Source organism: Chinchilla lanigera, unplaced genomic scaffold, assembly GCF_000276665.1.
Source record: "Chinchilla lanigera isolate Chin_1 unplaced genomic scaffold, ChiLan1.0 scaffold00141, whole genome shotgun sequence".
NCBI lineage: Eukaryota > Metazoa > Chordata > Mammalia > Rodentia > Chinchillidae > Chinchilla > Chinchilla lanigera.
The window spans coordinates 3,306,466-3,324,658 of NW_004955542.1; the positions used below are offsets into that span (position 1 = coordinate 3,306,466).

Genomic DNA, 18,193 nt, shown 5'->3' on the forward strand with positions numbered 1-18,193 from the left:
TTAAATAAGCAACCGTCAGTGTCTCGAGCACCACGTGGGAAAGTGCCCAGCCTGGTACAGTGTCACCATGCCCTTGATGTTCCATGACGGCAAATCTCCCTCACCCACATCGCGGTGCCCTGGCACCTTTAAGGGCCCGAATTTTCTTTGTATCTCAGAGACCCAACTTTTCTATTCCTTGTCATGTCCTGAGATTCCCTCAAGTTTCTTTCCTCCTCCTTTGTCAGGAGACCACACATAAATCCATCAGGGCTTGGTGATGAAAGAGAACCATTGGCATTTTAGATCTGGCCCATGGTTTACTTTCAGCAAGCAAAAATAATGCCTTGGACCCTCAGAGGCTCCAGCAAACATAAACCATGTCTCTGAGAAACAGCTGTTTGATTAATGCAGCCAATTCCCACAAACAGCTTCAAAATTCCATGCAAAAGAAAAGCCAATAAAAATGCCTTTCTGCCTCACCAGGCCCAGCCAGATGTCGCATCCAGGAGGCGGCAGTGCCCTGCTGGAGTCCTACTCCTGGTGACCTCTGTGTCCCACCGGTCACAGCGCACATAGAGGCTCCCGTCCCGCACAGCAAAGACTCCATTTCCTCATCTACCTTCACTTGGGGAAGATTCATGGGCCAGCACAGTGAACAGGCCCAGTAAAGTCAGAGACGCACAGCATGAAATGTAACCTGTGTGTCCTACAGATTTATTACATGTTGGGGGGCTCAAGAGCATGAGCCCCATGCAAGGATACCAGGAACTGGTAGTTCCTGGTAGTCATCACCTGTCTGCCCAGGAAATGGGTCCTGTGTCCCCGGAATGTCCTGGCTACCTGACACAGAGGAGAGGCCATTCAGAAAGTGGTGACTACCTCCTGTTAAGAAATGTCAATGCAACTCGTTTCCACACCCTGGCTGGGCATGTATATTTACAGAGTAAGTAGTTAGGAAGCACCTTCTGTGTTAGGACTGCTTGCATAAGTAGACGAGATGGGTGTAGTAAGAGGGTCAAAAATGGATAATATGGGAAAGTGCAAAACACAGGCTCCTGGGGGCACTCCCAGCCGTGGCCGGGTACACCACTGCAAAGGCAGCTGCTCAGCCTGCCATTTAGTTAATCAGCGTTATTCGCTGATTTAAAAAACATTCATCGGCCGGGAAATGGAAGAGCTGGTGAGCTTTACACCTCCGGAGAGCGTGGTGGAGGAGACTGGCAAAGCGCGTGACACCCAACAGGGGAAGCAGGGTAGACGGCGTCCTGACCAGACGGACTGCCATCTCCCGGGGCAAGAGGCCCGGAACATGCGATGCTTTGACGAACTGCGATTGTTCACGGAGGCCTGCGCGCAGGGATGTGGAGGGGAAGATAATAGATCGATGATGGCCCAGGTGGACTGGTGAGTTATTCTCAAAACTTCCCGCTGTCTTCGGTGGAACTGAGGATTCCCCGGGGCTCCTAGAAACAACAGCAAAAAGTGAAGCCTGTATTTGAGGGCAGACTTCACCTACCAGGAAGACAGCATCCGAGCAATAGTGTGGCCTCCTTCCTCAACTCCTGGTTGTGGCTTTGTCTGCAAGGCAAACCGCTTACTTTGATTTCTGACAGGTATCGCTGAATTTTTTAACCCATGTTTTGAAAGGTCATTCAGTGAAGGCACAGTGCTGGAAGTGCTTGAAGTGTTGGTCACAGCGCTATCAGTAAGAACTGCTTTGAGGGTCCCTCTTATCTCTTGCTGCCCAAATCTTCCACGTGTGATTCTTAGCGACCGTATCTTTCCAAGCCAAAACCCAGGTGTGGGCGGATGGGCATTGAAATTAGGACGGCCCAGAAAGAACCAGGCCCCCTCACTCATTTCCCCAACTGGGATGCTTCCCAGATTTGTCCTGGGCACGTTCCAGAGAGTTTTACACCATAACTGAGATGCACAATCCAGCTTGCTACTAACACCTGAGCAACACCCAGGGAGCTGCTCGCTCCTACAGGCTAGTGCCCCCTTCCTCATTCGGAAGAGTGGAATTCCGTGTTACTCCCGCATGTCCACAGGGAAAGGAGGCTTCCCTTGGTTTCTGCTGACTCTCCCTGAGCTGCTGCCCTTGAAGCGCAGGCGCCTGGCTCTGCCCAGCCTCTTCAGTTCTCATATAGCTTTAAAACTTTACTACTTTTATTAAGAACCAAAGATGGGTGAGAAGCAGCCTCCCCTACCCTGTGTCGTGGGATGCTGGGGGCACATGCACAGCTCTCCAGGGCTCCTAGTCCTGGTGTCCCTGATGTCTTCCTAGGGGATCTGTTGACAAGCTGCTGTGCGTGTGCACTGGGAAGTCTAGGGCCTGAGCAGAATGTCTTTGAGGAGGCCAGTGCAGGTCAGGCGGGCCTCCCACTTAGCCCACATTCTGCGCTTGGAGGATTCCTCCCCAGGATTGCCACACACCCCAGAGGAGAATGGGGCCACTTTCCAGTGTGGCTCAGACACCAAATGTTGTCATGGCCGCAGCATCTCCTTCCTGCCTCTGGGTGTGTGAGTGGGAGACTGTCCACATGCTGGCCTCACCCTGGAAGGCTGGGTGTGCTTAGTGTTGGGGACCCTATCAACGTCACCATTGAGCTCTGCTGATTGACTACGCATTGTTGGGTTTGGGGCTTACTGGGGCTCCCGGGATTTGCAGTTGTAGTTGTGTTGATTACACCCAGGCGACCCCTTCCCATCCAAAACCATCAGTGGAGCTTCTCTGGAAGCCTTTACCAAAATCTCAAGGCAGAATCCAAGGGTCCAAGATCATTTCCCTAAAGTTCACATTTTCTTTTTCTGTAAGAACTTCTTTCTCCCTTCCTTCCTTCCCTCTGGATAAGGGGCAGAGGTGTTCAGCACATGGGAGCCATCACAGAGGGGCCCGGAGGCAGCAGACTCTGCCGCCTGTGGGGCTGTCCTCCACAGTTCCAGGGCATCAGGCTGAGACCCCGGATACAATCTCATGATTCCCAGATGCCACTGCCTCTCCTGAGGCCTGTGGGGAACAGCAGCCTGGAGAGGTCTCAAAACTTGTATTTCCAGAGAGCCTCTTTCTCCATGTTCCTTGGAGCCTCCATGGAGCAGTCTGGCTGCTAATGCCCATCACGATTTCTTTCCATCAAGAACCCACCTGTTCTGGGGCCTCAGCCTGCCCACCCAAGTGGGGTCCGAGTCCTGGTTTGCACTGGGGATTCTCTCACTTGCAATATCACTTCCAGATCTTTTAGGGGTTCATAAAACTGCAGTACATCGTGTACTGGAGTCCAAACTACTGGTTCAGGCCCCAGTGGAGAGGCACATGCTTTAAGCCCTACTGTTTGAAGTTGAAAGTAGTCCTGATGTGGGTGCTGTTCAACAACATAACATAATAAACATATAACGTTTTCTGGAAAATTAAAGTTGCAACAAAAAAGATAAATATGGCTCCTTTATGCAAGATTTTTTGAGTCTTCAACAAGGCAGTGTACACTGTGGGAAAAAGATTTAGCATGTGGTATTTCCTGAATCTAATCAAACAGGCGCCCTTTTCTCATGGAACATCTGGATGGACTTCTTTGCAGAATTCACATTGGAAGAAGGTGGGCTGAGGTATTAGTTAAGGTGGAGACAATGATATTAGGATGGCCACTAAGCCCAAAATATTTATCTTAAGTCTGAAAAAATTGGAAATAGTCTCAGTGTCCTCCAGAGAAATAGACAAGGTCAAATTAAAATACCCCTGGTCAGGAAGCTTATAGAGCACATGAACAGCATGGGAGATTAGGTTAGTTTTTAAAAGGAGGCACAAAATTGTATGAATGATGATTATAATCATATATTACAAATAAAGCACAACTTCTGGCCATGAGGGAGTAAAATATTTGAAGCTTGCTCTATTTTAAACAGGCAACTGGACAAACGATATGAAACAACCATTTTCAGACATTAGAAAATAGGAAGTGCAAGACCAAGGTCTCTGAGAGAAAGAAACCAGCAATGAGGATTCCAGAGCTCTTCAGCTTATTTCAGGAAGCAGACTCCAGACTATTATGTGGGAAAAGAATTCCCACAGAGCAAGCCCATCTCCCTGAGCTGACATGACAATAACCAGAATTTGAGTCTACACGTGCACAGAGTGATTCTCCACAAAGTTGGATGAAGAGATGATCCTAGGCATAGATGAAATACCAAGTAATTGTAGACCACGCAATTCTGAGGGTCAGAAAACCAACTGGCTGGCAGCTGAAGAGGGGAGACCGTGTTAAATAATGAAGGTCTTCAGTAGAGGCTGCAGAAAAGTCATGCCACAGTAGCAGGGCTAAACTAATCTCATCTTAGAAAAACTCAAAAGATCAAAAATATGTACTAAAACACACCAAATTAGTCAACAAATAAGTACCAGCCCAAATAAAATCTAACATTCTTAAAAATCCAGCTCTAAAATAGTGGCTGATATCTAATTAAAAATTACTAAACATATTGTATTAGTTGGTTTTCCATTACTGTAGCAAATGTCTGAGATACATCAGTTTATAAAGAAAAGGGTTAATTAGATTACAGAGGTTACAGTCCCTCGTCAGTTGGCCCAGTTCCTCTTGGGCCTGTGGTGAGGCAGCCTGTGATGGCAGAACCACTCACTTCATGGCTAGGACACTAAAGGGAAAGAGAGGACGGGGTCTAGGGTCACAATATCTCCTATAAGGCCACACATCCAGTGACTGCAAGACTCCCAGCAGGCCCTAAATCAAAAGCTCCACCAACTCCCGGTAATACCATAGTCCTGGGACTAAGCTTTTAGGCCTCAGATCTTTGGTGGACACTTTTCCAAACTCTCCTACACATGAAGAAACAAGAAAATATAACACACAAAAAAAGAGCAATCACAGTCAGCAAAAACAGAACTAGATATTGTCAGAATGGTAAAATCAGCAGGAAAAGAACTCTTGAAAATAGCTATGTAATTACCTTTAATATGCTCAATGGTTGAAAGGAAATCAGGAATGTAAGAGGAGAGAAATAAAAGATTTGTGAAAAAGGAATCAACTAAATTTTCCAGAAGAAAAAGAATCCTAAAATGTAAACAAGGGCCGGCAACACAGCTCAGTGGCATAAACACCTGCCTGGCAAGTGCAAGGTCCTGAGTTCAAATTCCAGTACCAAAAAATATAAATCAATAAAATAAAATATAAACAAATGTCATTGGACTGAATTAAGAAAATACTAGGAACTTTAAAAGATCTGTGTAGATAATAGATACGGCAAGAGACACTATCCAAAAGAAAGCACAAAGAGAAAAAAGAATAAAAAATAATGACTAGATTGGAGTGGCCTGTTAGACAATATCAAGCTACCAAACATATCTGTAATTGGAGTCAAGGAAAGAGGAGAAAAAGAAGAAACAGTGAGGAAATGCCAGAACCCTTTTAAAACTTAATGAAAATTCTATCCCACAGATCCAAGCAGCCCAATATGCCATAATCTGAATTAACACAAAGAAAACCACATCAAGCTCTTCATAATGAAACTGCTGAGATCCAGTGATAAAGAGAAATGGGGAAAGTAGCCAAAGAAGAAAAGGCACATTACGAACAGAAGAAGACAAATTTTGTCAAAAACTGTGTAAGACAGGGGACAATTATACACCTTTGTTAAAAGGGGAGGAAAACTGTCAATTTTGAATTTTATGTGTTCTATCTTGAAGCATTATCAGACAGACAAGGAAGAGTTGAGCATCGGCATATCCTCATCATGAGAAATGTTCAAGGAAAATCTCCAGGTCAAAGGAAAATGACTCCAGATGAAGACTTGTCTGAGAAAGGAAGGGCACCAGAAATGGTGTGTGCAAACAAAGTGAAATTGAGTTGTTTTTTAGTTTTTTAAATTTCTTTTACTAACAAACGAATATTGTTAGTAACAACATTGGTTTGTGTAGCTCATAATATATGTATGCAAGAACAACAAAAAGACGAAGTGTTAGATACCAAGTTCTTACACTATCTTTAAGTGATGTAATATTCCTGAATATGATCTGTGTCTCCCCCAGGTGTTCATGTGTTAAAGGGTTGGTCCCCCAGGGTGATGCTATTGGGAGGGGCTAAGACCTTTAAAACATAGGCCCGTGGGGCCTGAGGACACAGGGGATAAGAGATCAGTTCTCATTAGAAGATTGTTGTAAAAAGAGAAAGGCTTTGCCATAGAGCCTGTGCTATGCCATTTAGACTTTAAACCTACAAAACTGTGAGCTCAACAAACCTCTCCTTCAAAGCTAAAAAAATTGTCTAAAGATGGAGATTATTTTAAATGTGTTTTAAACCCTAGAACAACCAAAAAAATTAAAGCAAAGTGGTCTTCCTAATAATGCAATAGTGGATACAAAATGAAATTGCAAAATGTAATTATAAAAGGAAGGTACAGCTGGGCATGGTGGTGCATACCTGTAATCCCAGCACTCCGGAGGCTGAAGCAGGAGGATCGTCGTGAGTTCGAGGCCAACCTGGGCTACAAAGTGAGCTCAAGGCCAGCCTGAACTGCATAGTGAGACCCTGTCTCAAAAAGACCAAAAAAAAAAAAGGAAGGTAAAAGGGGGGAAAAGAACATATATAAGATTAACCAATAGAAACAACTAATCTCAAGATATATTGAATGTCAATTATGTAAGCTTCCATTGCCCATATGGTAGCCACTAGACACGTGGTTATTTAAATTTAAATTTAATTAGGATTAAAAAGATTCAGACCTCGGGCAAACTAGAAACATGTCTGAGGCTCAGTAGCCATGTGTGTTGGTGGTCTCTGCCTTGAAAAGTGGTTAGAGAGAGACATCCTCATCACTGGTGAAAGCTCTGCCGGACAGTGCTGACCTCCATATGTCAGCCGCAGGGCAGAGATCTTCAGATTGAATAAGAAAACAAGTCCCAGGAACATGCTATACAACAAGAACGCACTAGCTTTAAAGACAATGGCAGAGATAGGTTGATGGAGACTTCAGAGCAAGAAATAAACAGCACCAGGAGCAAAAGAGGTCAATTCATAAAGACAAGAGGCTTATTTAACGATATATTGTAAGAAAGATATATGGATCTAATAGAACTTTAAAATATCTGAGGCAAAACTATCATAACTAGAAGAGTAAATAGACATATCCATGACCATAATTGGAGACTAAAACTCCTCTCTCTCTCTCTCTAAATAATGGAACAAGTAGAAAACTAGCTGAGGTATATCAGATATGGGAAACACTGTTACCCAAGCTGACCTAACTGGCTTTCCTGCGGCACTACCCCAAAGCTGTAGGAAACATATACTGTCCAGACACACATGGTGTATTTGCCACAGTACACCATATACTGGGCTGTAAAATAAGTCTCAAGAAATTCTAAAAAATTAAAATCACAATGACTTGTTTATTTATTTAACCAGAATAGAATTAGATTAGAAATCAATAAAGAAATATTTCTAGAAAATTCCCCAAATATTTGGAAATGAAACAAAATACTTCTAAAAAAACCCCACATAAATATAACAAGAAATTATAGCATATTTTAAGTGAACTAAAATGAAAGTTGCCATAATTTTGGGAATACAGCTAAAACAGTGACAGAAGAAAATTTTTACCTTTAAATACTATGGAAATAATTAAAATCAGTGATTCAGATTTGCAACATACAAAATCCCAAAACAAGAATCTAACCTAAAGGAAGTAGAGGAGAAGAAATAATAGATATGAGAATGACAATCAAATATAAAACAAACAATAGAGAAAATTAATAAAACCAGATATGGCTCATTAAAAATATTAATGAAATTAATAATCCATACCATTACTCATCAAGTTTTTTAAAAAGAAGATGCAAATTTTAATATCAGGAAGAAAAGACATCACTCTGGAGTCCACAGGCATTAAAAAATTAAATATTGTTATGCCCATAAACACAATAACCTCGATGGAAAAGGCAAGTTCCATGAAAGGCATAAATTAGCAAAATTTATTCAAAACGAAGTAGAACCTCAATAGTATATATCAAATAAAGAATTGAATTGAACATTAAAAATTTTTCTCCAGTGGAAATAGATACCAGGCCCAGCTGATCTCACTGATAAACTGCATGAAATATTTAAGAAAGAAACAATACCAATCCTTCCTTCTGGTTATTTTAAATATAAGATGCACTGTGGTTAACTACAGTCACCGTACCTTACAGATCTACGTGGGCACTCACCCCGCTAGCTATCTGACTGAAGCTCTGTGCATGTGGCCAGCCCCTTACCACCTCTTTGCCCGACCCTCCCCAGGCCCTAGTAACTACTATACTATTCTCCACCTCTCTCAGACGGTGGATATACTGATTTCCTCATTTGATCATCAAACAATGTACATACATATGGAAACATCATACCATGCCCCATAAATATGTCAATCATGTGTGAATTAAAAATAAATAATCTTTACTAACCCTACACAAACTCTTTTGGGGAGAGAGTGGGGAGGAAACACTTCCAAATTCACTTGATAATGCTTTATAGTGTCAACATTAACCTGTGCCAAAACCCAAGAAAATATCACAATAAGAAAACTATAGACCACTATCATCTATGAACATAGATGCTATGTCCTTAAAACTATATTAGAAAATAGTGTTTTACAATATATATAAGTATAATATAAAGCATCATGAGCAAGAGGGATTTATTCCAGAACAGAAGGAAATCAAATAAATTTACTATATTAACAGAATAAAAAGGACCATATTGTAATCTCAAAAAATATACAAAAAATGGATAGTACTTAAATCCCATTCATATTTTAAAATGATAAGCACACTACAGGAATGAGATTATATGATCTTATCCTGCTAAAGAGAATCTGCAGTGAAACTATGGCTCACTTTACACTTGGTGGGGAACCTCTGAATCCATGCATCTACCGTGGGGCATCACAGAAGGAAAACAGCTCATGGCAGGGCAGGCAAAAGGCAGCAAGCAGCAGCCAGCCAGCCTGCCTTTGCCTTTTATCCCACCCGGGCTTTGGGGTGAGGTCACTCAGAACTATGCTAACTCCAACCAGTGGACTAATTTAGTAGAAGAAATCCTTAATCCCAGGATCACATACCCTAGATCCCCCCAGCTTTGAAAAGCCTCACCTATGAGCACATGAAATTTGGGGGGAACATCTAGATATAAGCCATAACACAACCCAGTTCCAATTATTAGATTTTTGGGTATAAACTGATGGCTTTTTCTAAAATTTGTATAGAACTTTAAATGCCTAGGGATAAGGAAAATATTTTGGAGCAGAAGCAAGTTTGAGGAGTTACAATAACTTAACTTCGAGACTCACGAGAAGAATGAAACCATTTGGTAGAGGTTTGGGACTGAACCAGCTCATCTTGCTCAAGGTCATCTCCTCCTACTTTCTTCCGCAGCTGTTCACCCTTAAGGAACATCTGAACCCCGAAGCTGACCTGGAACCCAACCTGTGGCAAGTCTCCCCTTCATCAAGATCATTCTCCCTCTTGCTACTGAACACAGATTATTACTCGACCTTTTTACTGTAAAATAATCTCTAAGAGAAATAGGAAATTCCCATGAGGTAGTAGCTCTCCTGGAGCAGAGAACACATGCAGAGCTTCCTTCAATCACTTTAGGACGGTGTAAAATCTAGATTCTAAAATCTGCAAACAGAAAGGACAGGATGCACATAAAGACAGATGTATCTTGCTTATGTGAAACATTAAAAAATACAGTAATACTTCAGTTGTTGAATGTTTCCGCTCACAGAGAATTCGGTTTGCAGAGAGAACCATTTGGCAAAATTTTGCTTCCGTTTATGAATTCTAGGGGCTGGGATTTAGCTCAGTGGCACAGCGCCTGCCTGGAAAGCACAAGGTTGTGAGTTCGATTCCCGGTACTGGAAAACAAACAAACAAACAAACAAAAAATGAATTCTGTATTTGGGGATGAACTCCACTGTGGCCACTTTCTCCAGAATCATGGGATGAATTAAGTTCATGAAGTGGGGCACCACTGTACAAATAATAGCAATTAAAGTAAGTAGTGGATTGGAAGGGCAATATAATATGACTTAAGAGGGCTTATATTAATAATTCAGAAAGACTGAACATCAAACAATCTATTTCCTCTACCTAAAAAATATTCTTGTTAGTCGTTAATGGATCTTCTTTAAATCTCAGAAAGAATCCACATGTCCCTGAAAATGTCAGGCCGCTAATGTGCCAGGCCCCAAGCCAGCAAGTTAATGGCTTGTGTCTCTGCTGGTTTTTCTGTTCTTACCTGAATAGTCTGTTTATTTAAGTGGCCTTAGTGGCTCTTACCCCATCAAAAGTGTTAGTTTAACAAAGAATACCAAACAATTAACCTCTGGTGGAAAAAAGGAAAGGATTAAAATAAGCAAAATTTATCACTTTGTCAGGCTCTGCAAACACCGTCCTGATGATCTAAAGGCCCTAGTAAAATAGCACTTACACTCGCACAGAAACACATGTCTTGAGCATTGCACCAGAAGCGTTTCTACCGAAACAGGTTGGTGAACGGTGTGGTCAGTCCTCAGGAACCAGAAGGTGGATGAGACTGACTTCCCTTCCACCCACACAGCTGAGCCTCTCACTGTGCTGCCAGGGGAGTGCAGCTAAGAGCTCCGCACCTTCGTCTTCTTGCACCTCTGGAGGCTGAAGAGGAGGCCTGTGGGGTGTGTGACGTCCTTGGGCTCAGGAACAAGCTGCTGCAGAGGGTCACCCAGACCCCAGCTCAGCCAGGATGCCGAGAAAGGAGGAAGGCAGGAGTCTCAGAGGCTGTATGCAGCGGCTCAGGTCAGCGCAGGCCACGCGAGGGCTGCTCGGGGTTCTTATTTCCTGGCAGCCGTATCAAGGAAGCCAGACAGCCTACTCCTTCTGCCAGAGCTTCTGCCAACCCCAGCACAGCTGTAGAGAGCCTCCAGGCACTCCTGTCTCCTGCATGGCTGACACCTTCCTCCGCAGGACGGCAGCACAAGGACCCCGGCTGGCAGACGGGTCCCCCTCGGCTGGGTGGCTGGGGCCTCTGTGATGCAGCACACTCCCCACCGCCTGCTCCCCGCAGCCCTGCCTGCCGGTGGGGCCCTCACTTCTCAGACAGCTGGAAGCTCTTTGGCAGGCCCGGAGGAGGTGCCTGCCCAGGCTGAGGGGCACTCCGCGGTGTCTCCAAAACCCCAGGCAAAGGCTCATTCTGACCTGCAAGCTTTCAGGGACAAGTGGGAATGATATAATAATACTCTTTCTCTAAGAGCCTTTAAAGTACACCCTTTGGAAGCAGCTTCTCAGAGCATGTAGCTGGAGTGGAGCCTGGAAGCTGAGCGGGGATCTCTGGGACCACAAAGACAGTGGGTCCCACACGCACACTTGGCTTTTCCTCCTGGGCTGTCTGTGAGGAGGTCTTTTTTCATCTCCTTCTCCTGGGTCCCCGGGGCCTTTCCTGTCCATCAGTGTTCCCCGGGGCCTGGCTGCAGAGCCTTTAGTTCTTCTAGGTTCTGTGAGAATTCTCACAGCATCTGTGAGACCAGCATTGCTGCCCCTGGCTACACTACACACTTTCATAGGCAATAAAGTCAATCAATATCGTGTTAGTCTAACAAAGTCTCTGGCTGACGAGCACAGTATTACCAACACTGCCCCACCAATGGAGTGGAGGGGCAGGGGGGACAGAAGAAAGTGGGCGTGGCCTCCTGCTGGGATGCGGGCAGCCTCCAGGGCCATCTGGGACTTTCTCACCATCTGTAAGTCAAGGACGCCTGGCCCCATGTTTCTCTGGCTTTGTCCAGCAAACAGCCCTGATGCACGCCCGTCTTCTCACAGAGGGAACTGCCAGTGCACGCCAGCGAAATGTGAAACCTGGCCTGACATCTGCTGGGGCAAAGGCCCGTGGTGGCAGGATCAAAGGACAAGACAGGAGGCACAGCCAGTTGCCGTGGGAAGGACATGTTTGTTTGAAGAGTCAGGAGAGTGGCAAGAGGTCGCTTTCTCCTAGTGATAAACACATTCCTAAGGCGGTTCCTTTAGGTATTATTGCACTGTTGGACAGTAGGGGCGGAACTGAACTTGGCTAATGTGAAGGTCGATGGTGGGTGCCTGTCACCAATCTCCGCTCCCGGCGTGTTTATGTAACCAGCCCTTTCGCCCGCATTTGGCCGCATGTGACCCCGGTCGCTGCACGCAGACCTGGGGTTAGATCCCCTAGGTGAGCTGGAGGGAGTAACAAAAGGGTCTCCTTTCCATTTGACACATTTCACAGTAAGGTAAAGTTGGAGTGAAAAATATAGAGGGACCATGACCCAAGGTTAAAAGAGAGGAGGCACAAAATACCTGAAAACATTCTTATTTGCAGCAAATTGGTTCTTGATGAAGAACAGGGCATTGTAACCCATAGATTTTTAATGAGGTGATAGGAAGGACTTGAGGGCGCCTTTAGGGGAGCCCCAAAGCAGTTGAAGTCCACTTTCGCAGTCTGTGCAGGGGCTGCTTGGGACTGTGGCTCTAGGGTGACAACTTTGCTTGCAAAAAGCAGGGCTCAAGCTGTGGAAACTTTATATGCACAAATGTATAAAAAGATGCCGGAAAGAAAATCCTGCCTCACCAGGTAAGCATGTGATACAAGAGTACATATCAGGAATAAAGATCAGGGCAGGCTGTCTACTTGAGAAATACAGAGTATAAGCTTTCATTTCACAAAGAATGCAGAAACTGCCTGTAGTTAAGGGCCTCTTTTCTTTTTGTGTTGATTTTAATACTAGTTCTCAAACTTTTATCTTTGATCTGAACTAAACTCTCTCTCCTCTCTAATACCTCATTTCAATTTAGATTTCTTCTTTCTCACGTGCACACACATGCACACACACACACATGCACACGCGGACACATATACAAATACGCACAGAACCATTTTCAGAATCTTGAAATGTCTGCAGCTTTACCAGAGAATGTGGAAAATTGTGCTTCACAGCCTTGGAAGTGTGATAGGTGCTCAAGACTGGTCTCCGAAATACACGAATAATGAGTGGGAAGAACGAATGTACGAAATCAGAAAGGAAAGAAGAGAAAGAAAAACAAAAGCAAGGAAAGCAAAAGGAAGTAAAGGAGAGAAAGAGGGAGAGGAGAAATGAGTGACCCATGGATTAATGAATTTACTGCAGTCAGCTCCGCGGTAATCCACCTTTCAGGCCACCCAGTCCCTGGACTACACGTCTCTCCCAAAGCCCAGTTCAGATGTGCCGCGTGTGCATCTGTTGCCCGGAAGTGGCCTGGGCCTCGGGTCTGATTTCACAGCGGTCCTCTGACAGCTGCCAAGTGTGAAATGCCCACGGTCAGCTTGGCTGTGGCCGGCCATCCCACATGAGCAGGAAGTAGAAGGTGCCATGTGTCTGCTCCAGTGTTTCACTTTTCATGACCAGACTGTTATTTTGCAAAATGAAAAAAGAAAGACAACCTCAAAATTGTGTCTATGTCCTCCTCTTTAATTACTTTACCCCTGCACGTGGCTTTCAGAGTGACTTTATGAGCACGGGGCAGGGCCTGCTACCTTCAAAATGTTGATTCAAGAAATAACTGCCAGTTGTTTTGTGACCCTTGCTGATCTTATGTTGTTTGCCTCAGTCTTTTATTGTTCCAACCTAAACAAGCAGTAACAACACCCACCACTCCCAACAACAATAACACAAGCCCTCTCACAAAGCATGACATGCAGAAGTACAGCTTCTGTGCTGGCTAAATAGGCTCTGTTGCTTTACCATCCAGCACACACAGTGTTAAGTTTGACGGCCCTCAATGATAGTAATCTGGACGCTCATAGTTGGAAGTGTATTGCTGACCTCTCCCTGTACGCATCTGGGAGATCTCTGCTCACACACAACTGCTGGAGAGTTAGTGCTCCCATAAGTGACGAGGAAAAGAACACAGGCCGAATCAGCCATGGGGTCAGGTCTCCCCACACACCATCCAGTGGCCGACACTCTGACACCTCCTTGTCAGTCACTTAGCTCCCTGAGGCCACGTGGTTTAGTACATTTACCACACCAACTCTGTGCCCATACTGCCTAGGGAAACATGTAAATAAACATCAGGAAAAAAAGAAAATAGTTGTTTGCAGATATTTCCGTGATCTCTCTACCACAAGCAGGAAGCACTGCAATAGGAATAGGAGTGTAGTGTGAATCTCTGGAATATAAATAGAGATGAGGAGATGACCGTGTCAAATATACTCATCCCTGGACAGACCTGGTTAGTTCCTGAGCAGTAATAAGGTATGAGTCAGGGATGGATAGTACTGTGCAAAGAGGAAGTCACTTGTTGCCATATATTGACATAAAAACAAGTTTTAGGGACATTTGGCATCCATTTGGGTATCATTATAAAACCGTGTCCAGTTTTAGTCTCCAAAATTGAAGGGTGCTGTGGAAAAGCTAGTTCACAGAGAGGCTGACAAAATGGTCAGCTCTTTGGAAAACAAGATAAATGGGGTAACTGTTTTCTTTCTTGTTTGCTGAATGAAGGACTTAGAGCTTTTCAGTTTGGAGGAAAAAATGTTACTGGACAGTTGTAAATCATTGTTTCCTCACTCTTTAGGGCACAGAAGTTGAAAAATGTACTTCGATTTCTGGCACTTAGGTCATGCTGTAGACATTTAAGTGTTAATGAGCAGGGTTCAAAGTTTCTGCATGAACAGAAGAGATTAAGCAACTCATGAAAATTTTTGACAGTTCTTTCTTGTGGTGGAAGCAGGGGAGGGTCTAGAGGCTTGGGGCTATCTCCCTGGCTTTTTATCACACCTTGTAATGACACCAAAGAAGGACTTCTAGAGCTGCTGCAGAAAGTGGAAGGATGATGGGATGAGTGCGGTCACAGTGAGGAGGAGGATTTTGAAGGGGATTAATGACAATGTGCTCTTTACTATAATTTTCTGAAAAATTAAGCCTTCACAGTGGTTTTCAATCACCCCTTGTGTATCCAAGTGATGGCCAAGGCCACACGTGGCCTGCAGGCTGGAGTCTTGATGAGACACACACCAAATATGAATTCTAGTTGTGTCGACTCTTATTTGATGCCCAGGCTTGGGTAAGACTAATTTTTCAATGAGCTTTGGCTCTTCCTGTACTGAGGATAATCAAGGGGCTGGCAGTGCAGGCAACTTTCCCCGTGACTCTGCACTCTGGTCAGAGGGTCGCTGCTCAGCTGTAAGTGACTCTCCAAGGTCCGGTGGTACCTTGGCAGAGAGACCAGGACAATGAGTGGATGAACCTGGGAAAGACTTCAGTGCAGGGAGCTATGTAAGGCAGGGACGAGGAGTCTGTCCCGGGCTTCAGTTTCTTTCCGGGGATATTAAATAAGAATGCACAGACCCTTTAGACTTAATGCCACTTCAGATGTGACTAGTTAGGGATAAACACAGCACCAAAGATAAGAACATGGGTGGAGGAAGGGAGAATGTGCTCTGCTATCAATATTGTAATCTAGACATTCACTCTGAATGATGAGGATAGTGGGGGAGAGCTAAGAAATGTGACATTTGTGGCTAAAATATCAGTCGAAATACCTATTATTACAAAAACAGAACCTACCATTCATCTCCAGATTTTGAGTCATTAGTAAAGAGAAAACATCTAACCACTGGCCTACATTATTTTCACAAATAAAGTTGTCATTAACTGGAGTTGAGTGGCTTGGGACACAGTGTGTTTTGACTTGTCAGGGGATCTTTCCGCCCTTTGTCCTGGGGGAACGTGACGCCTGTTTTCTTTTGCTGTGGCTGATTTGATAGCTCAGCCCTCCTGTATAAATCTGTGTGTGGTTCTCCTATGCAATCTCATTCTTTATTCCAAGGAGATAACTGAGAAGTTTAATAAGCAAAAGCAGTTAAAGGTCAGAGAGAAAGGTGTGTGTCTCATGACAATTCATATGCAGAGACAATTGAAAGTGACAGGGAAGTGGACCCCTCAGACTTCAGAACAGCTGTCTCCACAGGACAGAAAGACCTTTCCTTCACTGGGGAGGAGAGAGCAGCACACAGGCAGGGAGTCACAGAAGGAGGTATGGACCCTACAGAGTCACGCAGCGGCTTTTCAGCAGTGTCAGACTTTGGGATATCAGCAGACACTTCCTAAATCATCTTAGGTCTCTAAGAAAGACCAGGAAAGAAACGCGATCATTTAGGCATATGCCTGCCCCGCCATCTGAAGGGAGGCCCCACTTCAAAGCTTAATCTGGTCCCAAGGAAACCCCTTAAACTCAGTTGTGTGCTCACAACTGAGATGCCTGCTCAGGTTTCCTCCGAGCCCTCAAAAAACAAAAATGACTCCACTTTCCAAACTGAGGTTTAAAAGCTAATTTGCACACTCCTGGGTGCTGGTTCTCAGTTGCCCAAGAATCCCATGATTCGATGTCGTTAAACACTTGGACTGGAGACACGCCCTGAGGCCTCCGGGTCTCCTGCGTCCTGCAGTAACGCAGCTTCCTGTCCTAAGAAAGAGATTTCAGAGAGTCTCTACTGTGAGGGCGCAGTTTAGAAGGAGGGGAGAGGAAGGACAAGGAGCTTCGAGAAAGGACCACTGTTTCCTTGACTCTGGTCATAAAACGAGGTTCAAGGGGTGTCACCCCACACTAATCAGGGTAACGAGGTAGGAAAACAGAGAGGAAATGGATCCAGTTTAAGTGGCCATTATCTGATGCCAATGGACAAAGAAATGCCTGGGAGATTGAAAGTGTGTGGTGGTCACGTGACCGGGCTGAATCAGCATGGTCGTTGTTTATTTCATCCAGGATTTGGGAGGAGGGGGCTTTTAAAAGACACAGAGTCCATACAGCTCTTTCGAGTGAGTGTTGACAACGACACTGGAAACAAGTCTCGGTGTGACGCTTCCAGGAGGTGGGAAGATCAGTGTCACAGTGTTTTGCAGTCTTTAAAATTAAGAACAAATGGCAGTAAACAATGCACATTCTCTGCTATGTGAATGTTTCTTCTAATAGCCTAGCTGGTGTGAGATTGAATTTCAAGTCTGCCTAGAGATAGATGAAAAATGAATGGACTGATCTTCACAGGATTTAGTTTCACCCAAGAACGTGAAGTTTTCTCTGTCTACTTATGGTCCCTCTGTCCATTTAATATGGTTAATGGCCAGGAATGTCGGGGGCCACGTGATGCTCCAAGATCCATTTCCACTCTGTCTGCCTTCCTGACACGTTTAGCTTAACTTAATCAGGGGTTGGAGCTAATTTCCTGAAGCAGTTTCCAGGGTCCTCGTGTGTGAGGAGAAAGTCGCTGCCATTATTTCGGGACATGTGGTTGTGATTACGTGAAAGTTCTCTTGTGCCATTCTGGCACCCACACCGCCCCCACTGCTTCTAGGGCCAGGGCTGAATGGCTGTTCTGAGTGCGCTCACTTTCCAGAGCTTCCCCGGGCTGATTCCTGAGCTCCGCATCCCAGCACTCACTGCTTAGGGACAGGCTGCACTGCCTCCAGGTGCTGGAGCAGACTGACCTCCTTCTGCAGAGCTAGAATCTTCAGTGACAACACCAGCGCCATCTCAGAGAGCTCACTGACGTGGGGCCATCAAGTGCCCTCAGCAGAGTGAATTTGTCCTGAGCCTGGGGGTGGCCGTGGGAGCTCCCTGAAGGTAGACTGCCTGAGACTGAGTCCTGTGGCTCTCATGTTCATAAACTCTGTGTCCTCGGGCAAGTTACTTACCTTCCACTGAGCTTCCGGTATTCCTATCTGTGCAACGGGCATGCATTCACAGAGCTAACAGGAGAGTGAGTGGAATATCCTCAGTGCACTTCACAAAGGAGGTAGTGTAGAGGAGGTGATTAATGAATGCTAACTCTTATGTTCCTTGTCTGTGAAATGGCAATAAGTCAAACACCTACCTCAAAGGCGTCTGGCAAGATGAAGGAGCTCAGGCATGTGAAGCCACAGCACATCTGAGGTGGTCTAAGTACATGGTAAATGCTCATGGTCTTGACAGTGGCTGTTGCTGCTATCCACAGTGTAGACATAGTAGATCTGACATTTGTAGCCAAATACTGGCTCTCAGAGATATCATGGAGGCCTAGGATGCCCAGGAGATGACCACTGGTGTGTGTACCAGCTATGGACAAAGCCACAGAGGAGACATCAAGTTCTGGGTCTGGCAGCCAGGAAAGGACATGGAGAACAGAGGACCATGTGGGAGCTCCCGGTT

At 44.9% G+C, this 18,193-nt stretch overlaps 1 protein-coding gene across 1 annotated transcript; it reads right to left on the reverse strand.

Moving 5' to 3' along the window:
* Window positions 1-960: 960 nt before the first annotated feature.
* On the reverse strand, window positions 961-17,538 carry LOC106147315. The gene is made up of 6 exons (XM_013508012.1): window positions 17,494-17,538; window positions 16,376-16,474; window positions 10,636-10,713; window positions 10,458-10,502; window positions 6,411-6,433; window positions 961-1,445 (listed from the first exon to the last, which is right to left on the reverse strand). The coding sequence occupies exons 1-6, from the start codon at window positions 17,536-17,538 to the stop codon at window positions 1,100-1,102; spliced, it is 636 nt and encodes a 211-aa protein (XP_013363466.1). The 3' UTR covers window positions 961-1,099.
* Between the last annotated feature and the right edge of the window lie 655 nt (window positions 17,539-18,193).